The sequence below is a fragment of the Leptodactylus fuscus genome, chromosome 3 (genome assembly GCF_031893055.1).
Source record: "Leptodactylus fuscus isolate aLepFus1 chromosome 3, aLepFus1.hap2, whole genome shotgun sequence".
NCBI classification, from domain to species: Eukaryota; Metazoa; Chordata; class Amphibia; order Anura; family Leptodactylidae; genus Leptodactylus; species Leptodactylus fuscus.
The window spans coordinates 131893733-131911691 of NC_134267.1; the positions used below are offsets into that span (position 1 = coordinate 131893733).

Below are 17959 nucleotides of genomic sequence, written 5' to 3' on the forward strand. Positions count from 1 at the left end.
ATACTCGAGTATATACGGTATATATTAAGATTGGTATAAATGTCATTGAATATTTTATCCCTTTTTTATGATTACTAGAATGTGTTTCCATCTGTTTGGCCTATTTTGTGTTTGCATTATATGCAAAAAAAAAAAAAAAGAAATGTTTGCTGTCATATATAGTTATTGATTTTGTTTTGTTTTTAGTGCGTTTGCGCCACTGGATATTCCTTCGGGCAAAAACATCTCTGAGTTTGATAAAATCAAGATTCTCTTCCAAGAACTCGGTAGCGGTTGTAAGTTATTTTTTTGTTTTGTTTTGTTTTTTTCTCCCCATACAATCATCAGATTTATTATTTAGCTACTTATTAATAGCATATTGTTTTATCAAATGTTTCTTTAGGTTTCTCTTCAGAATACTGTTTTTTTTAGCCTACAAAAGGCAGGTCTAGGCAAGAAAAATTTGTAAAAAATGTTTCATATTAACTTAACCTTTCCTGGTGGTCAGATGGAGTTAGGGGAGTTCATGGCACCAACCAGTATGCTAGGAAAGGTAAAGTGATTAGATATTGTATAGCCATCTGGGTGGCAATGCGACTCCACTCACTAACATCAGTGAAAGAGTTGCAGAGCAACACTGTGATCTTTGGTCATGTGTGAAAGTCCCAGCCAAAGTCAGTTTATCCCTAGGCTTAAAGGAGTCAAAGCTGACTGTTTAAAGAGAGCACCACCATCAAAACTGCTTCTAAACCAGTTATATGCTGTTGAAGGGTTGGTTAGCAGTATCACTGCATATAAAATTGTGTCAAAGTGTAATCTTGCTGCTGAAACAAGTTTATTCCGTATGCACCTATTTTCTTTTGTGGTGATTACAAATTGCTGGCCATTGGGCATGTCATTCTTTGTTTTGGCGACAGCACTGGATGTTGACCATGATCACAAAAGAAAATGGGTGCTTTGGCAGGTGTGGCCCGGCACCAAACAGTTTATTTGCTGCTTGTTTTAAAAATAAAGGTTACATTTCTCAGCAGCTAGACTAAACAAGAAAGCTTTGTTCTCTATGCTATGTCAATTTTGGAGTTGACAGACTACCCTTAAATCTCATTAATTTTGCTGGTACTGTAACAAGATGTGTGAGAGTTTTTTGGCTCTCCACATAATCCTACGGCATGACAGTTGTAGAATCCTCACTAAAGCTTCCAAAATTTAGCACTCAAGCACCTGAAGGTGATGATTTATAGGAAGTCTGTCACCAGAATCCAACATTTCCACCAGAATCCACTGCTCCTTACCACCCAACGATGACTGGGAGGAACACTTCCCCACCTCCAAGTATTCGTCTATGGACGAGTACTATCAAGAGTCGCGGAGGCGTTCCTCACCGCTCAGCATCATCGCTGGGCGGTAAGGAATGGCCGCTCTCAAAGTACAGCGCAATAGATGCTACTGTGAAGAAGGGCGTTCCCGAAAGACTGTTAGAAACGCCCTTCTGACACTGAGGTGCTACGGTAACAGCACCAATAGCTCTTCACCCGGGGCACAGAACGGGAAAGCCAATAGTGCGCTAAATTCAGCGCACTGTCGGCTTTCCAGCAGTATATTACACCGCAAGTGCCCTGAGGATGTGAAAGATTCTCTTTAAACTGTTAATCCTTCACTATTGAACACAAGATGATGGCATAATTTGACCTGAAGTTCACAACTTTTTTTTCAAAGCATGGTAGTGCCAGATTTTGGAATCTTTGGTGATGTAATGTGCAGTGGATTTTCCCACTGCAAATCCAGATGAACATACCCATACACAGTAGTTCAAGTCATAGCACTGTGTCAGGGTTCTAGTTTACAGAATAAACCTGTATTTATATATGTTTGTGCGTATAGAAAAGAGAGTTTGGTTAAGAAAGAAAAAAAAACCCAGAAGAGGTATAAATGGTCGATCTTCTGGCCTTCACTAGAAACTGGGCCATGATTTACAATGATAAATAACAGGGCTAGAATAATCCCAGAAGCCATGTAGCCAGTAGCGCTGAAAAATTACTACAAGTAGACAATTTTTAAATCCATTTATATAGATACCGATGTATTCATATCTTCCCCTGCTTCTTCAAAGTTCCTGCTGACTCTGGTTTGACTGACTAGCTTCTTAATTCTACGTTACTTTGCCATCATCTGGTGAATACACAGGATCATTGCTGATGCAACTGAAGTGTTTGCAGAACGATAACAAAAAGCAATAAGCTACAGCATCCTATCATAAATCATTTTGCAACCATGTAGTCGAGGAAAGTCATTTTTTTTTTCTTTGATCATGAACCAGTCATTGTTACTTTAATATTTAACTAAGCAACACAGGGCAGGGTTTATGCAAGATGCTTCCAGTTGTGATACACTTGCATATATTTCTTAAGGAAATGTTATATATAGAACAATAAATTACTTGGTCTTCATGGGCAAAACAGAGATTAGATTAAGACTCATTTACTGCTTCTTCACTTTTACCTAAATAATCACTTGGTTAATGTAGGATAATTCACAAAAGAATTTCTTACAGAGTTTGTTCAGTGGGGAAACTTTTTTCAAAGAGTTCAGAATATTCGAAAATAATAAAAGAAGTAATACACAACTCGTATCACTCAGTGATCCACCACTGCCTCCATGCCACTAAGGTGGGTCAGTGCTGCCGCTAGTAGTCAGCCAAGCGCTTGTTTCCGGTCTTCCAAGAAAGAAGTGGAGATTAGCAGGGAAATTGGGAAATTTAACAAGGTAATGCTAAGGGTGTGATAAACCTCTTCATTGTTCTTCTGTTCCATCGTAGAATCAAAACAGATAATCAATAAAGATAAATCTTTCTATGACTGCCAACCTGGGACTCCAAAGGACCCTAGTTTCTGTCTTTGTTGCCAAACCAAAATGTTGGTCTTTCCAAAATTTTACACAGACTGCAAGCTCTACAAGCTCTGTACCCTTAGTTTGGGTATTGATTCTTTTATTGTTTTAACCCCTTCTGGACCTATAAATAAAATTATTTCCCTGCTGGGATTTTTTTTTTAATTTTTTTAATAACTTAAAACTTGTCATAAAAGGGCAATAACCTTTAAAGAAAGTGTTATCGGCAGAAACTCTCCTTAGTGAGAATCATGTCTCTGATGTGACACTTGTAGAATAATGGCTCCTGGTGAGTAATACAACACACAAGTACAAATATAACAGGTATTTGCTGGTGTGTCATCACTTTCATTCATGTGAAATGATGGAAGGAATAATAAAGCTGTCAAAACATCATCTGATAAGCTGATATCATGTTGACAACTTTATAAACCGTTTTTAGGTGAAATCAAAACTTTTTTTGTTAGCATGAAGTCTCCTTCCCTTCCTCATTTTTTTTTTTTTTTTTTTTTATTCTACACTTTGCACAAAAAACAGAAAGGAAATAGGACAGTCCTTTCTAGTACATGTGGACATTGTTGAAGGGGTCCAGATCAGAAAAGGAAATGTAGCCGCTGCAGAGCGTGATGGGAAATACTCTGGCAGAATCTACACTATGCATTTGTATGAATACCCTGTAGTACTAGTACCCAATACATCATTATTGTCAGACTGGGTTGTTCCTTTGAATAGGACTAAGAAACAAACACAGCCCAAAAAGTAAGAAAAAACATTTTTTTTTCTTTTTTTTTTTTCTAATCTTAAACAACATTAGAGGATGGAATCTCACCTTCAGTTTTTGATGCTGTATGTGCAGCCAAAACCAGGAATCAATCTAAAAGTATGGAAGAGATATTGGAGATATTTCCTTTCTGATTAAACAAATTTTAGCATAAAACACATAAAAAAAAACCAAGATCTAAACTCGGAATCAGGTTCTCGAAATGATTTGGCTGATGCAATGGTTAACACAAGTGACAATATCTTAGTGTAGATCAGATAAACACATGTACCATTACTTCTTGTTCAGCTGCTGAGAAAAAGCCCAGCTGTTCCACAATCCTGGGATGGAGCAAACCTTCATAATTGCTGCTCCCAGAGGATGTTTCAAGCTTACAGTGGAATGTGATTTTGTCTTCTTTTAGTTACAATAGTCAATAGCTCTTCTTTGGTTTTTTTGGTGACCTCTACCTCTATATTTGTTAGGCTATCCACCTTTCCAGAAGGCAGGCTGTACCTCATATGTAAATGAAGTAGAATTATCCAGTGTTTCTTTTAAGCTGGAACCTCTGGACAGTGCAGAATTAGGGTTGTATAGGCTTATAAGATTGAATAACTTATTTTTTGGCCAGTTGGCAGTTGAAGTTTGGTGGGTGTCTGAGACCTGGATCAGCTGTGTGAAGAGGCCGCTGCATTCAGTTGAGTAATATAGTTTCTTCACTGAAATGCAAGCACTGCACCATACATCATAAAGTGGCTTTGATTGTTATTGCAGCTCAGTCCTATTCACATGAATAAAGGTGATGTCACATAGCCTGCGAAACAGTAACAACCTTCACAAAGTGCTACTGATAGATGCTTGAAACAGCTGGAACACATGGGTCCTGAGTACTGGATCCCTGCTATTGTTTGATGACCTATCTTTTAAAGGGGACCTTTCATCTCCTCATGAAAGTGCAGTTTTATATGCTACTAGAAAGCCATTAGAATCTGCACCGATATCTCCACACTGTCAAAAGGACGTTCCTCATAGCTCAGCATCATCAATGGGCAGTAAGGAACGCCCTTCCCCTAACAGTACTCGTTCATAGACTTGTACTGGGGGTGTGGGGGCGGCATTTCTCACAGATTAGTGTCATGGCTGAGCTATAAGGAACGCCCTCTCTCACAGTACAAAGGTATGTCAGGTTACTACATACAGGGTATTCCTCAGAGCCGAGCGATGACACTGAGCTATGAGGAATGCCCTTCTGACAGTGGGAAGACAACGGTGCCAAAACTAATGACGCCGATAATCTCCACCACTGGGGCACATAATGGGAAAGCTGATGGTGTGCTGAATTCATCTACTTTCTTGAGGTATATAAAACCGCACTTTCATGAGGAAATATTTACATAGTTGCATAGTACATGAGGTTGGATGAAGACATCAGTCCATCAAGTCCAACATATAACCCTACAGTGTTAATCCAGAGGAAGGCAAAAAACTCCATGAGGCTCATTCCAATTGCCCCATTTCAGTATATAGCATCTAGTTTCAGCACACCATGGAAAACTGCAAACTACATATAGAGCTTGTGGAGAGAATAATGTAAGTGTTGCTTACCACTCATGTTCACACATTTTGTAACTTATCCTGAAATGACAGGTACCACCACCAAAATCTTTTCTAAACCTTTCATATGCTTTTGTAGGGGAAGTTAATGGTATAGTGAACATACTGTACCTTTTTATGTCAAAGTGCCAAGAAAATATGTATCTGATCTGTAAGCTACAAAGCTGTTCTGTACATCTCGGATTTGATAGCGCCTGATGGAGTTCCTGTTTTCACCTGTGATTGCTACATGTGGCAGCCATAAGTGGAAATGTGTGTCGCACCCTGGGTGCATCCCGAGATCACTGAGAATATCGCACATCTCTACACTGTGGCAAGAATTAGTTTTTGATACAGTGTTTTTGAGTCAGTTTTGTTCGAGAAAAGATTGCTGCTGTTTGCTACCAAAATGTCACAATAGTCTAGATACATTTTTTTGCGTCTTTAATTACGCCAACCACCTTCTAAAGTGATATTTCACAACAATTCATAAATGTCTGAATTCTGTCCAAGCAGTGAGCCATGACCAATTATCATCCCAGTTCTACAAACTGATATCCATGGCACAGATAACTGATAAATTGGTCTCGCCCTATATTGGGGTAAACTGTGGCAGAAATGAGTTGACAATGCATTGTTCTATCTATACTGATATATATAGAGACTTCATATTTATTTGCTGGGTGTATGCACACATGACTAATCCAGTTATTGCGTATTCCTCATAAAATAAAGATGTCTTTTGCATGTAAATAATTGTTGATAGGATTGCATGATGCTTGTAATTTTGAACATCAGTAACGCTCACAAAAATAATCTATAATGTTATTTTCATGAAAGAGTTGTCACCACATAAGACAAATTGTTTTTCAGATGGTTTGGATGCCTTGTCATTTTCCATCAGCTCCTTGACCTTGATAGGAATGTTGGCAGCAATCACCTACACTGTAAGTTTTTTCTAATTTCTTCTTTTATGTTCTCAAGGCCACATATGTTTTATTTATTCCATGCTTTTTGAAATTACAAAGTAACAATTTCCTAATTTATTTTTTTCCAACTTGATTTTTACAAGTTGTTTATTAGTCTTTTTTGAACTGGAAGTCAAATACAAATACAACTTTTTCAATCGAGTTCAACAGTTTCTGTGAAAGTTTGGCAACGATCATTAGCGTCGTCATTACGGTCCCTACAAAAGCCGTGTTTTTTAGCTTTCTCATACATTTGTTTCCTAGTTATGTACTCCTCTCCAACATAGCTGTATGACTAGAGAGATTTGCTGTTGAAGGGGTTGTCTAGTTTCAACAAAGTTATTATTTATTTTGCTTGCTTATGTAACGCCATCATATTCCGCAGCGCTTTACAGGCATTGTCAATCACTGTGCAATATAGAGATCACAATCTACATTCCCTATCCGTATGTATTTGGAGTGTGGGAGGAAATCAGAGTACCTGGTGAAAAGCCACACAAACACAGGGAGAACATACAAACTCCTTGCAGATGTTGTCTTTAGTCGGATTTGAACCCAGGACTCCAGTGCTGAAAAGGCTGCAGTGGTTACAGAAAGGTTGACTGGCCCCAGTGGTGGAAATCATTTAATATCAATGACCTAAAACACAAGTAGATGGTCAGTTTTAGTTTAACTAGACAATATGCTTTAGTGGATTTCTCTTGTTGTTTCTGTTATCAAACTGACACATGTTTAAAGGGTTTCCCAGGCCAGTCACCGGGGCCTGATCTTCAATAACCCGGTCTGGCCACTACACAGAGCACGCAGACTTCTACTTCCATCTTTGTTCTCCATGTATTGACTTGTGGGAACTGCTGATCTGTGGTGGTTCTGGGTGTCAGACCCCACTGATCTAATATTAATAACTTATCTGAAAAATGATGATTGGCCCAAAAAACCCCATTATTATGTTGCAATTATGTTTGGTCTTTATGGGCAAAAATCATCACGTGAAAACATTATATTAGTCAAAGGTAAAATACTTTACAAATTATGAGCACCTTATAAAAGAGCAGTCTGATGACCTAAACATTGTCGATCCCTATCTCAAACATGTTACTTACCTCTGTTATAAACCTTTTCCATGACGTATCTCTCAAAGATCTTGGGTTAAGTCGGAGAACTTACTGTATATGTTAATCTGCAGTTCTGTGTGGACAAGTGCACAAATCCAGGACTACATACCGTACATTCACATCTTATATTCTCTATAATGCCCTTCTCTACTACATGGTTCTTCATTCCCTTGATTTACGTTCTCTCATTCAGCTTTACTACTTCTACTCCTTATCCCACCACAACTATAATATTTTATGATATCCTTTCTTCTGAGTTGTCAGACATGATGGACTTGTTGTCTGTAATAAATCTTTTTTTTTTTTTTTTTTTGTTAGAGGTTTAGCTGTGTTTTTTTTTCTCTCTATGTCATGTTTTAGTTTTAATAATGAAACTAGCAATGCCTCAGGATGTAGCATCTGGGCTTTCTTCCATGAATAGTGAATTGGCTGTAATATGCAAGACACACATTTCTATTCTGAACCTTTGATCAGGTGACTCTAGGGAGAGAGGCTCTACTGCAAATCATTGTACTCTTTAGCCTTTTATTAAAATGTCATAGAATGTGGTTCCTGCTGCTTAACTTTTATAGTAGTGTGCCGGTAGTGATGACACATTTATTAATGTTGTCTTTGGGGATGGGTTTAAGAAATATCTGCAACATACATGTATATGTCTCATTGTTTATGGTAAATGTCTAGCTCGGTACCAGGTCCTAACTGGCATTTTGAAGTATTCTGTCTTTGGTAATTGTTAATGTCATTCATCTACTGAGAAGCCACTATGGATGACAAATGAGTTAAGATAAGATGTTACATGATATACACCTTAAAACACAACTGTATACTGATAGACCTAAAGGGGCTTGCCTACAAAAACCCATTATGGCATATCCACAGGAAACGCATACAAATGTCTGATAGATGTTTTTCACAGCAGTTTACAAATCATAGGGTTCATGTACAGACAAAATGAGATATTACAGAGCGATAAGTCAGGACACAATAGGAGTAGAAGAGCTTACAATCTAAATATGTTTGATATATTTCCAGTAATAATTTTATGAGTGCAGTGTTTTATAGCTGGCGCTGCCGTGCTTTATTTATTGGTTTTAAATTACAGCGGCAAAACTCGTAAATATGAAGCCTTTGGATTCTGAGACCCTGAGTTAGGAAGCAGCAGGGTTTTGTATACATGCTGTTCTGATCACACAACTATGTAGGGATTATGCTGGGGATGCACGAGACTGCCCTGCGTCAGGGATTTCTGTAGCGGGCATCCCGCAGAGAACCTGTCTGCAACAGGAACCAGTCAAAATCAACTGGTTTCCACTGTAGCTTTAACTTGCACCTACCAATGTGACTGGCCAGACTTTAAACCTGTCCGATGAAAATACTGAATGCTGCGCTAGAACCTGAAGCGATAATTGACATGCTGTGGGTTCAAAATCCGCACACAAGACACTTATGGAAACCCGGCAGACCCCATTACAGTCGCTTTGTAAGCAAATTTCCATTCTCTGGTTCTTAAGTGGACCAAAAATCGAAAGTGTGAACCTAAAGTAAATCTAGCACTTCTGTCCTGAGGGATTGCTACACTTTTTACATCACCTAGTCACTGGGATAAGATTTCAACAGTTTTTGCTATTTTAAAAGTTGCAGCTGATAAATCTGGAGTGCAGACAGCTAGAAGGGCTAACCGCACGCGCTTTCCCACCTAGTTTGTAAAAGTAGAGCGAAGTGGTTTAAATTTGCAAAATGTTGCAAATCTTTTACACAATTGAGGTCATAAAGTTGCAAATCTCTACTTTTTTATACCAGTTATCTATATTGCAGACCCTCTCCCTTTCTCCTGGGTTTTCAGCAGTGTCTTGACAAATACACCTGTGATACATTTTCATCTATGGGTCACTATGTTCAGCACTTAAAAATGAAATTTGGAAATATTCCAGTTCACAAAACTCTGTACATTTCTTTAAGGCTAAGGCCCCATGTAGCGGAAACACAGTGAGAACAAACCACTCATAGATTGTAAGCTCTTGCGAGCAGGGCCCTCAGTCCCATTGTGTGAAATGACGTTCTTTGTTATGTATCTGTCTGTATTTGAACCCTACAAATTGTACAGCGCTGCGGAATATGTTGGCGCTATATAAATAATATTTTTTTATTATTATTATTACTACCACTGTTTTATAGTACCCTCAAAGTGTATGAGATTTTGCTTAACCCTATCCAAACGTTGCAGGACGCAAAAGCTTTGTGGGGTTTTTGCTGTATTGTTTTTAAGCTGTGCTTCATTACATGGCACAATTTATCCTAAAAGTGAATTCTAACTAAAGCTGTAGTTTGCTATAGTGGTTTAATGCCTTTTTTATAACATTATCTTACATTTGTTTTAGTATGATTGTTTATAGGAGACTCTATCCGTAGCTATTTCCAGATTTGAATGCATCCATTGCTTTAAAGACTCTTTACATATTCAGATATATTGTTTAACATGGAAGATAGTGTTTGACAGGGGAATTTAGGATTTGAATGGTACTCTGGAGGCATCCTTTTTACACATTATGTTGTTGCATTTACTGTTTATTTTATTTTGAGACATTTTTATTTTGCTATATATTTTATTATTTAAATATTCACTAGGGGGCAGTGTTATTCAATTTATGCTTGGTATCATGAAGATTTTCTGTGTATCTGTTTCACAAACAGCAAGGCATAAAATGAGAGCTATTTCTTTTTTTTTCACATGCCATTATTGCAATATTTATTATAACATTTGCGTCTATTGTATTTAACTCCTTCATTCTAATTTTGCCTGTGAAAGAAAGGAAAGCGTCACTGTTTTGCTCATACATGGAGTATAAGAGGTGTGTGTGTGTATATATATATATATATATATATATATATATATATATATATATATATATATTCTCTCTCTCTCTCTCTCTCTCTCTCTCTCTCTCTCTCTCTCTCTCTCTCTCTCTCTCTCTCTCTCTCTCTATATATATATATATATATATATATATATACTGATAAGCTTTTAACATTAGAGTCACTGATAGTCAAACTCAATTTGTGTTGGTTATCTGGTTACAATGGCGTGTCTTAAGGTGAATTCACTTGTTTTAGTACCTTTTTCTACCATTGCTATGAATTCTGAAAAACTGCTGTTGTTTTTATCGTGATTCTTCAAAAGCTATGGTATTTTGCCCTGATTTCTTTGTCAAAGCAATAGCAATGTGGAAGTGCATGATACCTGGCAATAAATTTGAGTTAGTTTTTAAAGGGGTATTCCCACATCACATACTCACCAGTCTTTACTGCTGTAAAATCTTCTTTCTTCCTGCTTTCTTGCGTCATTTGGTGGGCGGGGTTTCACATGCAACCTGCTGTTTAGCTCCGCCCCCAAATTATCGTGTAGCTCCACCCACCACATAGCGTGATCCTATGGGGCGGCTGAAGGGCCTGTGATGTCATCAAAGGTCCTCAAACAACACTATATGCACAATATTGGACTATGAATTACAGGCAGGAGCAACTCCATTTTGTATTGCATACAGAGACTGCCTGTCTCTACCATAATGAACAGAATTGAATTAGCTAGCCTGATAACTGGGAGAACAGAAGAAGAGTTCAGAAATGAAAGCAGCTCCCCTATCAGAGAGCAGGAAGCTAGGTCACGTGGTGCAGACACAGGAATAGCTAGAAACACAGGCTCGCTCCCTCCCCCCTGAGAGCAGGCAGATACATCACTTGATTTTTGAGCAGATAAGAAGAGGGCTGTGTCAACAATGAATTGAATAAAGAAAGATAGTGAACAAACAAAGCAGTTTTTCTGAAGCAGTGTATTTAGGAAAAGTCTTACATCCACATTAACAAGCAGTATAGATAGGATCATTGTGATGGGACAACCCCTTTAAAGATCTGTTGGAAGCAGAAAAAAATGCCAAGCATAAGCATCTTGGCATTTGACAAGGGGCAAAATGTAAAGTCTAGACTGCAGATGGCAGGTTTTGTCAAGCACAAAAGGCTGGTCTAAGGTTGGATCTCACATTAAAGGTATTGTAGTATGAGGTTTGTTTGTTTTTTTGTTTCCAGACAAGACTTGATTTTATTAAGATAAAAATGATTCTGGACACTCTTTAATGTCTCCCTGCCATTTCTTAATTCTCAGTTACTTGTCAGTGTCTATTGGTTATCATGGGTATGGACCACTAGTCACTAAATCATACTATGAACTTGCCTTCCTAATGGTCAGCTTATGCCAGCCTACTACAGCCATACTACTACCGTCTGTGCTACAACATCCCCAGTTCAAGTTCTTTGTCCTCTTCTGTGTCACCAAAACCTGCAGAAGGACGTTTGTGCTATTTGTATGGATCAATATCCAGTCCATGTGCTTAGTAACATGTGAGTGTCTGAAGTACATGAACTGGATAGCAAATTGTACGAAAAGACCACAATTCCTGATGCAAATTATCTCCGCGTTTATAGAATCCCTTTCTGGCAAAAAATCTTGTCACTGAGTGTTAGTTTACCTTGCTATACTTTTCATTTTATGAATTAAGGCTGACAGCAGGACATGTGCATTGCTTGCACAGATTGATATATGGGTAGTGTGTTAGACATCTGTACAAGTAGCACACAGATTCTCCCAGGTCCTTCTGTGTGCAACACTAAAAGTATACAAATCTAAAATGGCGCCCAGTGCTGAAATTTGGGTTAAAAAGTGACTTTCCAGATGAAGTGGAGATTTCACTATGGAGGTAAGAAAAAATACAACAATGATTACTGCAATGTCTTGCTGGAAAATGCTGTGGCTGATCCTAAAAAAAAAAAAAAGTGAAAATAGATTTTGCTGCACACACTGTTTTGTGATCAAAGGAGTATAGAGATTTATTTTACAATATAGTTAACGCCTTTTGACACAATGCAAAAAATTGGCATAGAAAGACAGGCTAGATCAATTGGATATGACGTTTCGGTCCTTAGACCTTCATCAGAAGCGAACTAGTGTGGTAGAAGGATCAGTATAAGTTCCTTGACACTTATACTGATCCTGCTACCACACTAAATCGCTTCTGATGAAGGTCTAAGGATCGAAACGTCATATCCAAATGATCTAGCCTGTCTTTCTATGCCATTTTTTTGCAGTGTGTCAAAAGGCGTTAACTATATTGTAAAATAAATCTCAATATTCCTTTGATCACAAAACAGTGTGTGCAGCAAAATCTATTTTCACTAGTATATTTGGGTCGAAGGACCTTTTTTTCGCTGGCACCACATATAATCTTAGAGTGTGCGGTACCATTGACTTTTTTGATCCTAAAAAAAAAGGCCTGATGGGGTGATAATTTTTGTTCAATGGGTGTGGAATTGGTCTATAAAACCGCAAGGCTATATTCCCACAACCGTGTCCATGAAAAACTGACAAATCGATCTGCTTTTAATGGCCATTGTTCAGCCATTTTGCACCCATTCTGTCTCCATTTTTGGCCAAGTTTTTAAATGGATGAATTTCTTTGGCTTTTTTGACTCAACCCGCTGACCAGTGTGAAGTATTAGCTTCCACTCGGATGCAAATCTTTTTTCACAGCCTTTAGAAGCAAATCAGTTGACTTCATTAGGGGAAAAAAAAAGAGAGCAAGAGGCACAAAGATAGAATATGTCCATTATTTTTTGATGGCCCTGTAAAATTCTTACTGATTTTAAAACATCCGTTTGATGGCAGTTCCAAAAATCAGCTGTTTTCACTTCCAAAGAATAAGCCGTAAAAAACAAACTCCCTGTGACATTCACAGAACAAATTGACAGTTCCTACATAGAAGAACAATTCTGATATGATCATGTGATGACCAGTGGTAGGACAGAGAAAAAAATGTAGCTTCTGGAGAGCATCAAGTGGCCAGAATCATAGATTCATTGATCGTTTTAATAAAAAAAAAAAAAATAAATAAATTTGCTTGGGAAAGACCATTTAATGTTGGCTATGATAGAAGAACAGTTACTTAGAACATACAGTGCATTGCAGCTTGCATATGGATTAAATGTTGAATTTCTTGGCAGCAAGATTTCACTTGAAAACATAAAGGATATGTTCAGTTTACCACTAATTTCCCCCTGACCATAACATATAAGTGGCTTAGAAAACCCCCTTTTAATGGATACAGCAATGATGTCCACCCACATTTATACATAGCAGTATAGTAATAAATGAAAGCTTAGAGCCAAAGTTTGGTACTTATGTGCCTTTAATTTAGTAATATTTTCTTTTTTTATTTTAGTTGAGGTAGCTGTTTTTGCCAAAGGATCTGCAGATCCAATTTACAATTTACTAATCGCTGCCTTATTAAGGTTTTGGATGGGAATTTTATCTATGGTTTTTGTGTCTTTCTTTTGTAATGGCTTCTGTGACCTTTTAAAGATTCAACGCATTATAATACTGGATCTCAAAGTGCTGCTGGCAATAATAACATAACAATACATAGAAAGGCTAAGTCTGTACAGCCATACCCGGTATTTTTTTGAAAGCCCAAAATACATTCCATAAAATGATACATAATAGTATAATATACCTGACTGAGATTAGTGATGAAGACGACTCTTTGTCCTTGTGAGGTATTATGATAAGCTGAATTCGAGGACAGCTTTAATCATATTTCCATATATTTTACATTCTAGACAGCAATTGTTGGCAAAAATTCTTGTTCTGGCTGGCATACACTAGCTTGTAGCTTAGTTTCATTACATAGGTTCTTACTTTCTTGTATTGCTAGAATGTTACAGTATATCTTTTGTGGGGAAGTTAGGTTGGTAGAAGCAGTGGTGCGGACCCCAAACAGTCAAGACACGGACACAAAATATGCAGCAAACTGGTTTATTTAGAAAAAACAGGGAAATAAATAAACCTTGTCTTCAATCACAAAATTAGCAAAACAAAATACAGCCTTAACTTCAGGCAAAAACAAAATAAAAAACCTGCTCGTCTGAGCGACTAACTAAACAGAACTGATAACCTAACTATACGTGTGGCTTACTTCCAGCCACATGAACAAAACAAGTGCAATATTGTCTCACTGGGCTCAGGGTTATACAGGACAGACCCACACACCTCCTTTCACCTCATGGAACTGCACTGGAATGCAGGATCTGCAGCCTTTTTCTGGCCAGTAATGAGCGCAGGATCTACACCTGAGCTGAGGTCTACTCCAGATCCACCCTGGACCACACATATGTCAGAAACCTGGGGCTGATGTATCTGGACTCCAGCACTCTACCTGTCACCTTCTCATACTATAGAGTTCCCCTTCGTTAGATAGGTGCTATTACTCTTTTACCAGGGATAGGTTTAAGGTACAGAAGATTCATTAATATCAATTTTTGTTAAAAACTGTGGTACATTGTATGATATAGCAACTTACTTCCTCCCTATTTATCATCCTGAGCTCTCTGCTACAGCGTCTTTTATGTGGCTTATCTAACTGTCCCGTCAACTTATTTAACTTTTTTTTTTTTTTTTCCTTGCATTATTGGCTTTATCCATATACAGTCCAACATTTATTTAACTTGTCTATTCTGGGTGTGGAATCATAGTACTATCCAGGAATAGTGGAACAACTAATGAAAGCATAGGTCGCACTGAACAAAATGAACCTGATGTCAGTGAGTACTGTAGGTATTCTGAAGAATTGTCACTGAAATAGCTATGGTTGAATTTATCAACACTAGCACACGCCTCTTAATAAATTAGTCATATCGCTAACCTCTGTGCTCCAGAGACTAAAATCTTCACTAGCTAGGAGCTGTAATGTGCACATCAGTTACTGATAAAAATTTATAGTAAATTTGAGGGGACACAAGACAATACATACCACTTATCCCTACTTTTGGCATGCCTACGTTTTGGAAAACGGCAAAAACTTACAAATTTTTGAGTAAACAAAAAAACATTTGCAGAAAATTTGAAAATTTCCGTGCCACTAAACAGACATAGACTTGATAAAGTAGTTTGGGTCGTATGTCTTCTAGTGTTTATCGGAGTTGAATGCTTGTATTTCATGACTTAGTTTTTTTTTAGGAATACATGTTGAAGGCCTATAGATGATTATGTAAGCCTCTATTCAGACAACATTGTTCATCCCTGCATTAAAGGGGTTGTCCTATCTCAAGGATCCTATCTATACTGGCAGCTTATGTAAATTGAAGACTTTACCTAAATATATTGCTTTAGAAATGCTTTTTTGTATGCCTGCTATGTGAACTTATTCCTCCCATTATTTACACAACGTTACTATAGCCACAGACCAGTGACATAGGACAAGTGACATCATTCACTCACTGCTGTTGCTGGAAGGACAATCAGTTCAGCTAATTGCAGTATGCTGATAAAGCCATGTCTCTTATCTCTCTCTGTAAACACATAGATAACACCAAGTCCATTCTCAACAAGCATATTATCTGATCTGTATAAGTATTGTGATCCTGCTTAGGCCCATTCAGCGAGCTGGGGGAAGGAAAGAAATACAGGAAGTGAGAAGAAGAGACTGCAGGCAAACTGCTGAAACTAAGATGTGAAAACTAGAGATGAGCGAGTACTGTTCGGATCAGCCGATCCGAACAGCACGCTCGCATAGAAATGAATGGACGTAGCCGGCACGCGGGGGGTTAAGCGGCCGGCCGCCGTCAAAGCGGAAGTACCAGGTGCATCCATTCATTTCTATGGAGCATGCTGTTTGGATTGGCTGATCCGAACAGTACTCGCTCATCTCTAGTGAAAACGCCTTTAACGTCAGTTGAATGGAGCTATTCACATGAGTGACTTTGACGTTTCGTCAAAAGAAAGTAATGTTCTAATTTTGACCATTTTCACAGATCTCTCAATAGATTAAAATATTTGAGGGAATCTGTTAAAACTGGTGCCCCATAGATGCAAAGCGGCTGTGAAAAATGTCCTGTTTACACAGCATTTTGCACATTGGTTATCTGAATAGAGTAACACTGTTGCCCCATCAGTGGTTTTTTTTTTTTTTTTTTTTTTAAAGACACTGCAGATCATCATCATTAGAGTGATTGATAGTTGGATGTCCCACATATTCCAGGCCATCCGTGTGTATACCTGAAAATCCTGTAGTGCAGACTACTGGGCCACATCAGACATATTTACTTTGCTATGTTCGTAGGAATGCAGTACTTGTTCATTACTAATATAAAGTAGTTTTATGGTAGCTACCTTCTCCACGTATACAGAATAACAAATATGTAAGTAGTTTCATTCTTCCCCATGCTTGACCTGATTTCTGTCTTCTGGAATATGATTACACAATTGTATTTTTTCCCACTAAAGAGGACTAAGAATGATTTTATATTAAAAAGGTTGTCACAACCTCTACGAGTTTCATGGCATGAGATTTTAATAGATTTCTGAACAGTAAAATTGAATAATATATTCTCTGCAATTTTAAGTAGATCAACAAAGAGAGGCCCCTTAGCCAATATTTAGATGGATGTGTGTGTGGTTGGTGGGTTTGGGCAGCAAAGACATTTATGTGGTCCATGAAACGCATATAATTAGAATTGGTCAAAAATGGTATTTTAGTAGGAGTTTACCTGATGTTCCAAAACTTGACATTCTTGGAAACTCTGTGGCATCACTTGCAGGTGGATAGTGCTTCTTTTCTTGTTGTCTTATTTTATTATGCATATAATGGTAAGTGTATGTACTAGTACACAGAGGCGGCGCAGGGAGGCATTTTCACAGAAGGCATACAGCACAAAAACAGGGGAACAGTACTTTGATGAATATTTGTCCACATCGTAGTTCTCTATATTATCTGAAGACAGCAAAGAGATACCACCTATGTACACAAAAATCCATGCTTGAAAAAAAGAGGTCACACTGTGATCATGTGACTTACTGAAGGAGGTGAAAGAAGGATTACAGGACAGCACTGTCAGTTGACAATTATTACAATTTTATTTTAAAATGTGATTTTTATTGAAGAAAATTTTTTTCAATACAAGAAAAGCAAAACAACAGCAGGCCAAAGGGAGGAAAGACAAAAACATGTGGTCGAATCGGGCAGTACAGTACTATACGTCAAGTACAATAATCCAAACAACCTCTTATCTAATATAGACACTCAGGAGCATACACAATGGTTACAAAAGCATGAACAGTAGTCCTATCAGTTCTCGAGTGGCAGCCAATAAAGTTCCGAACAGGGCCTGGGGCAAGGTGGGGGGGGGAGGGAAGAGAGGGACAGGGAAGGCGGAGGAAGAATGGGGCAGGGAGGAAAACAAACATTGTTAAAAGTAAAAACAAATTTGTCATAATAAAAAATAAAAAAATAAAAAAAATAATAATAAAATAAAAAAATAAAGTCAATAAGTATCTAAGAGCAAAAAAATATAGAAAAGAAACCGCATGTTCAGAGCAGAATGGTGCAATTCAAATGGGAATGGCAATGATAAGGAGGTCAGTATACAAATAGAAGTGCAAACGGCCATAACAATTGGAGTGCCAACAATAATATTAGCAACAATGATCCGGTGCGTGTGACCCGTTATGGAATTGTACTAGGGGTGGAGAGGGGATTCTTGGCCCGGGGATTTCCCTTATCTTCCATAAAAGTGGACCAGAGGGGCTCATGTGGAGAAGAAACTGGAGAAGGTATGGT

At 37.9% G+C, this 17959-nt stretch overlaps 1 protein-coding gene across 1 annotated transcript in view; it reads left to right on the forward strand.

Annotated features, from left to right (window-relative positions):
• LMBRD1 (LMBR1 domain containing 1) overlaps positions 1-17959 on the forward strand; it is a 120870-nt gene that overhangs the window by 49058 nt on the left and 53853 nt on the right. The window contains exons 6-7 of the mRNA XM_075268354.1: positions 187-275; positions 6092-6165. Coding sequence (XP_075124455.1) covers positions 187-275; positions 6092-6165 — 163 coding nt within the window. The remainder of the gene's footprint in view (positions 1-186; positions 276-6091; positions 6166-17959) is intronic.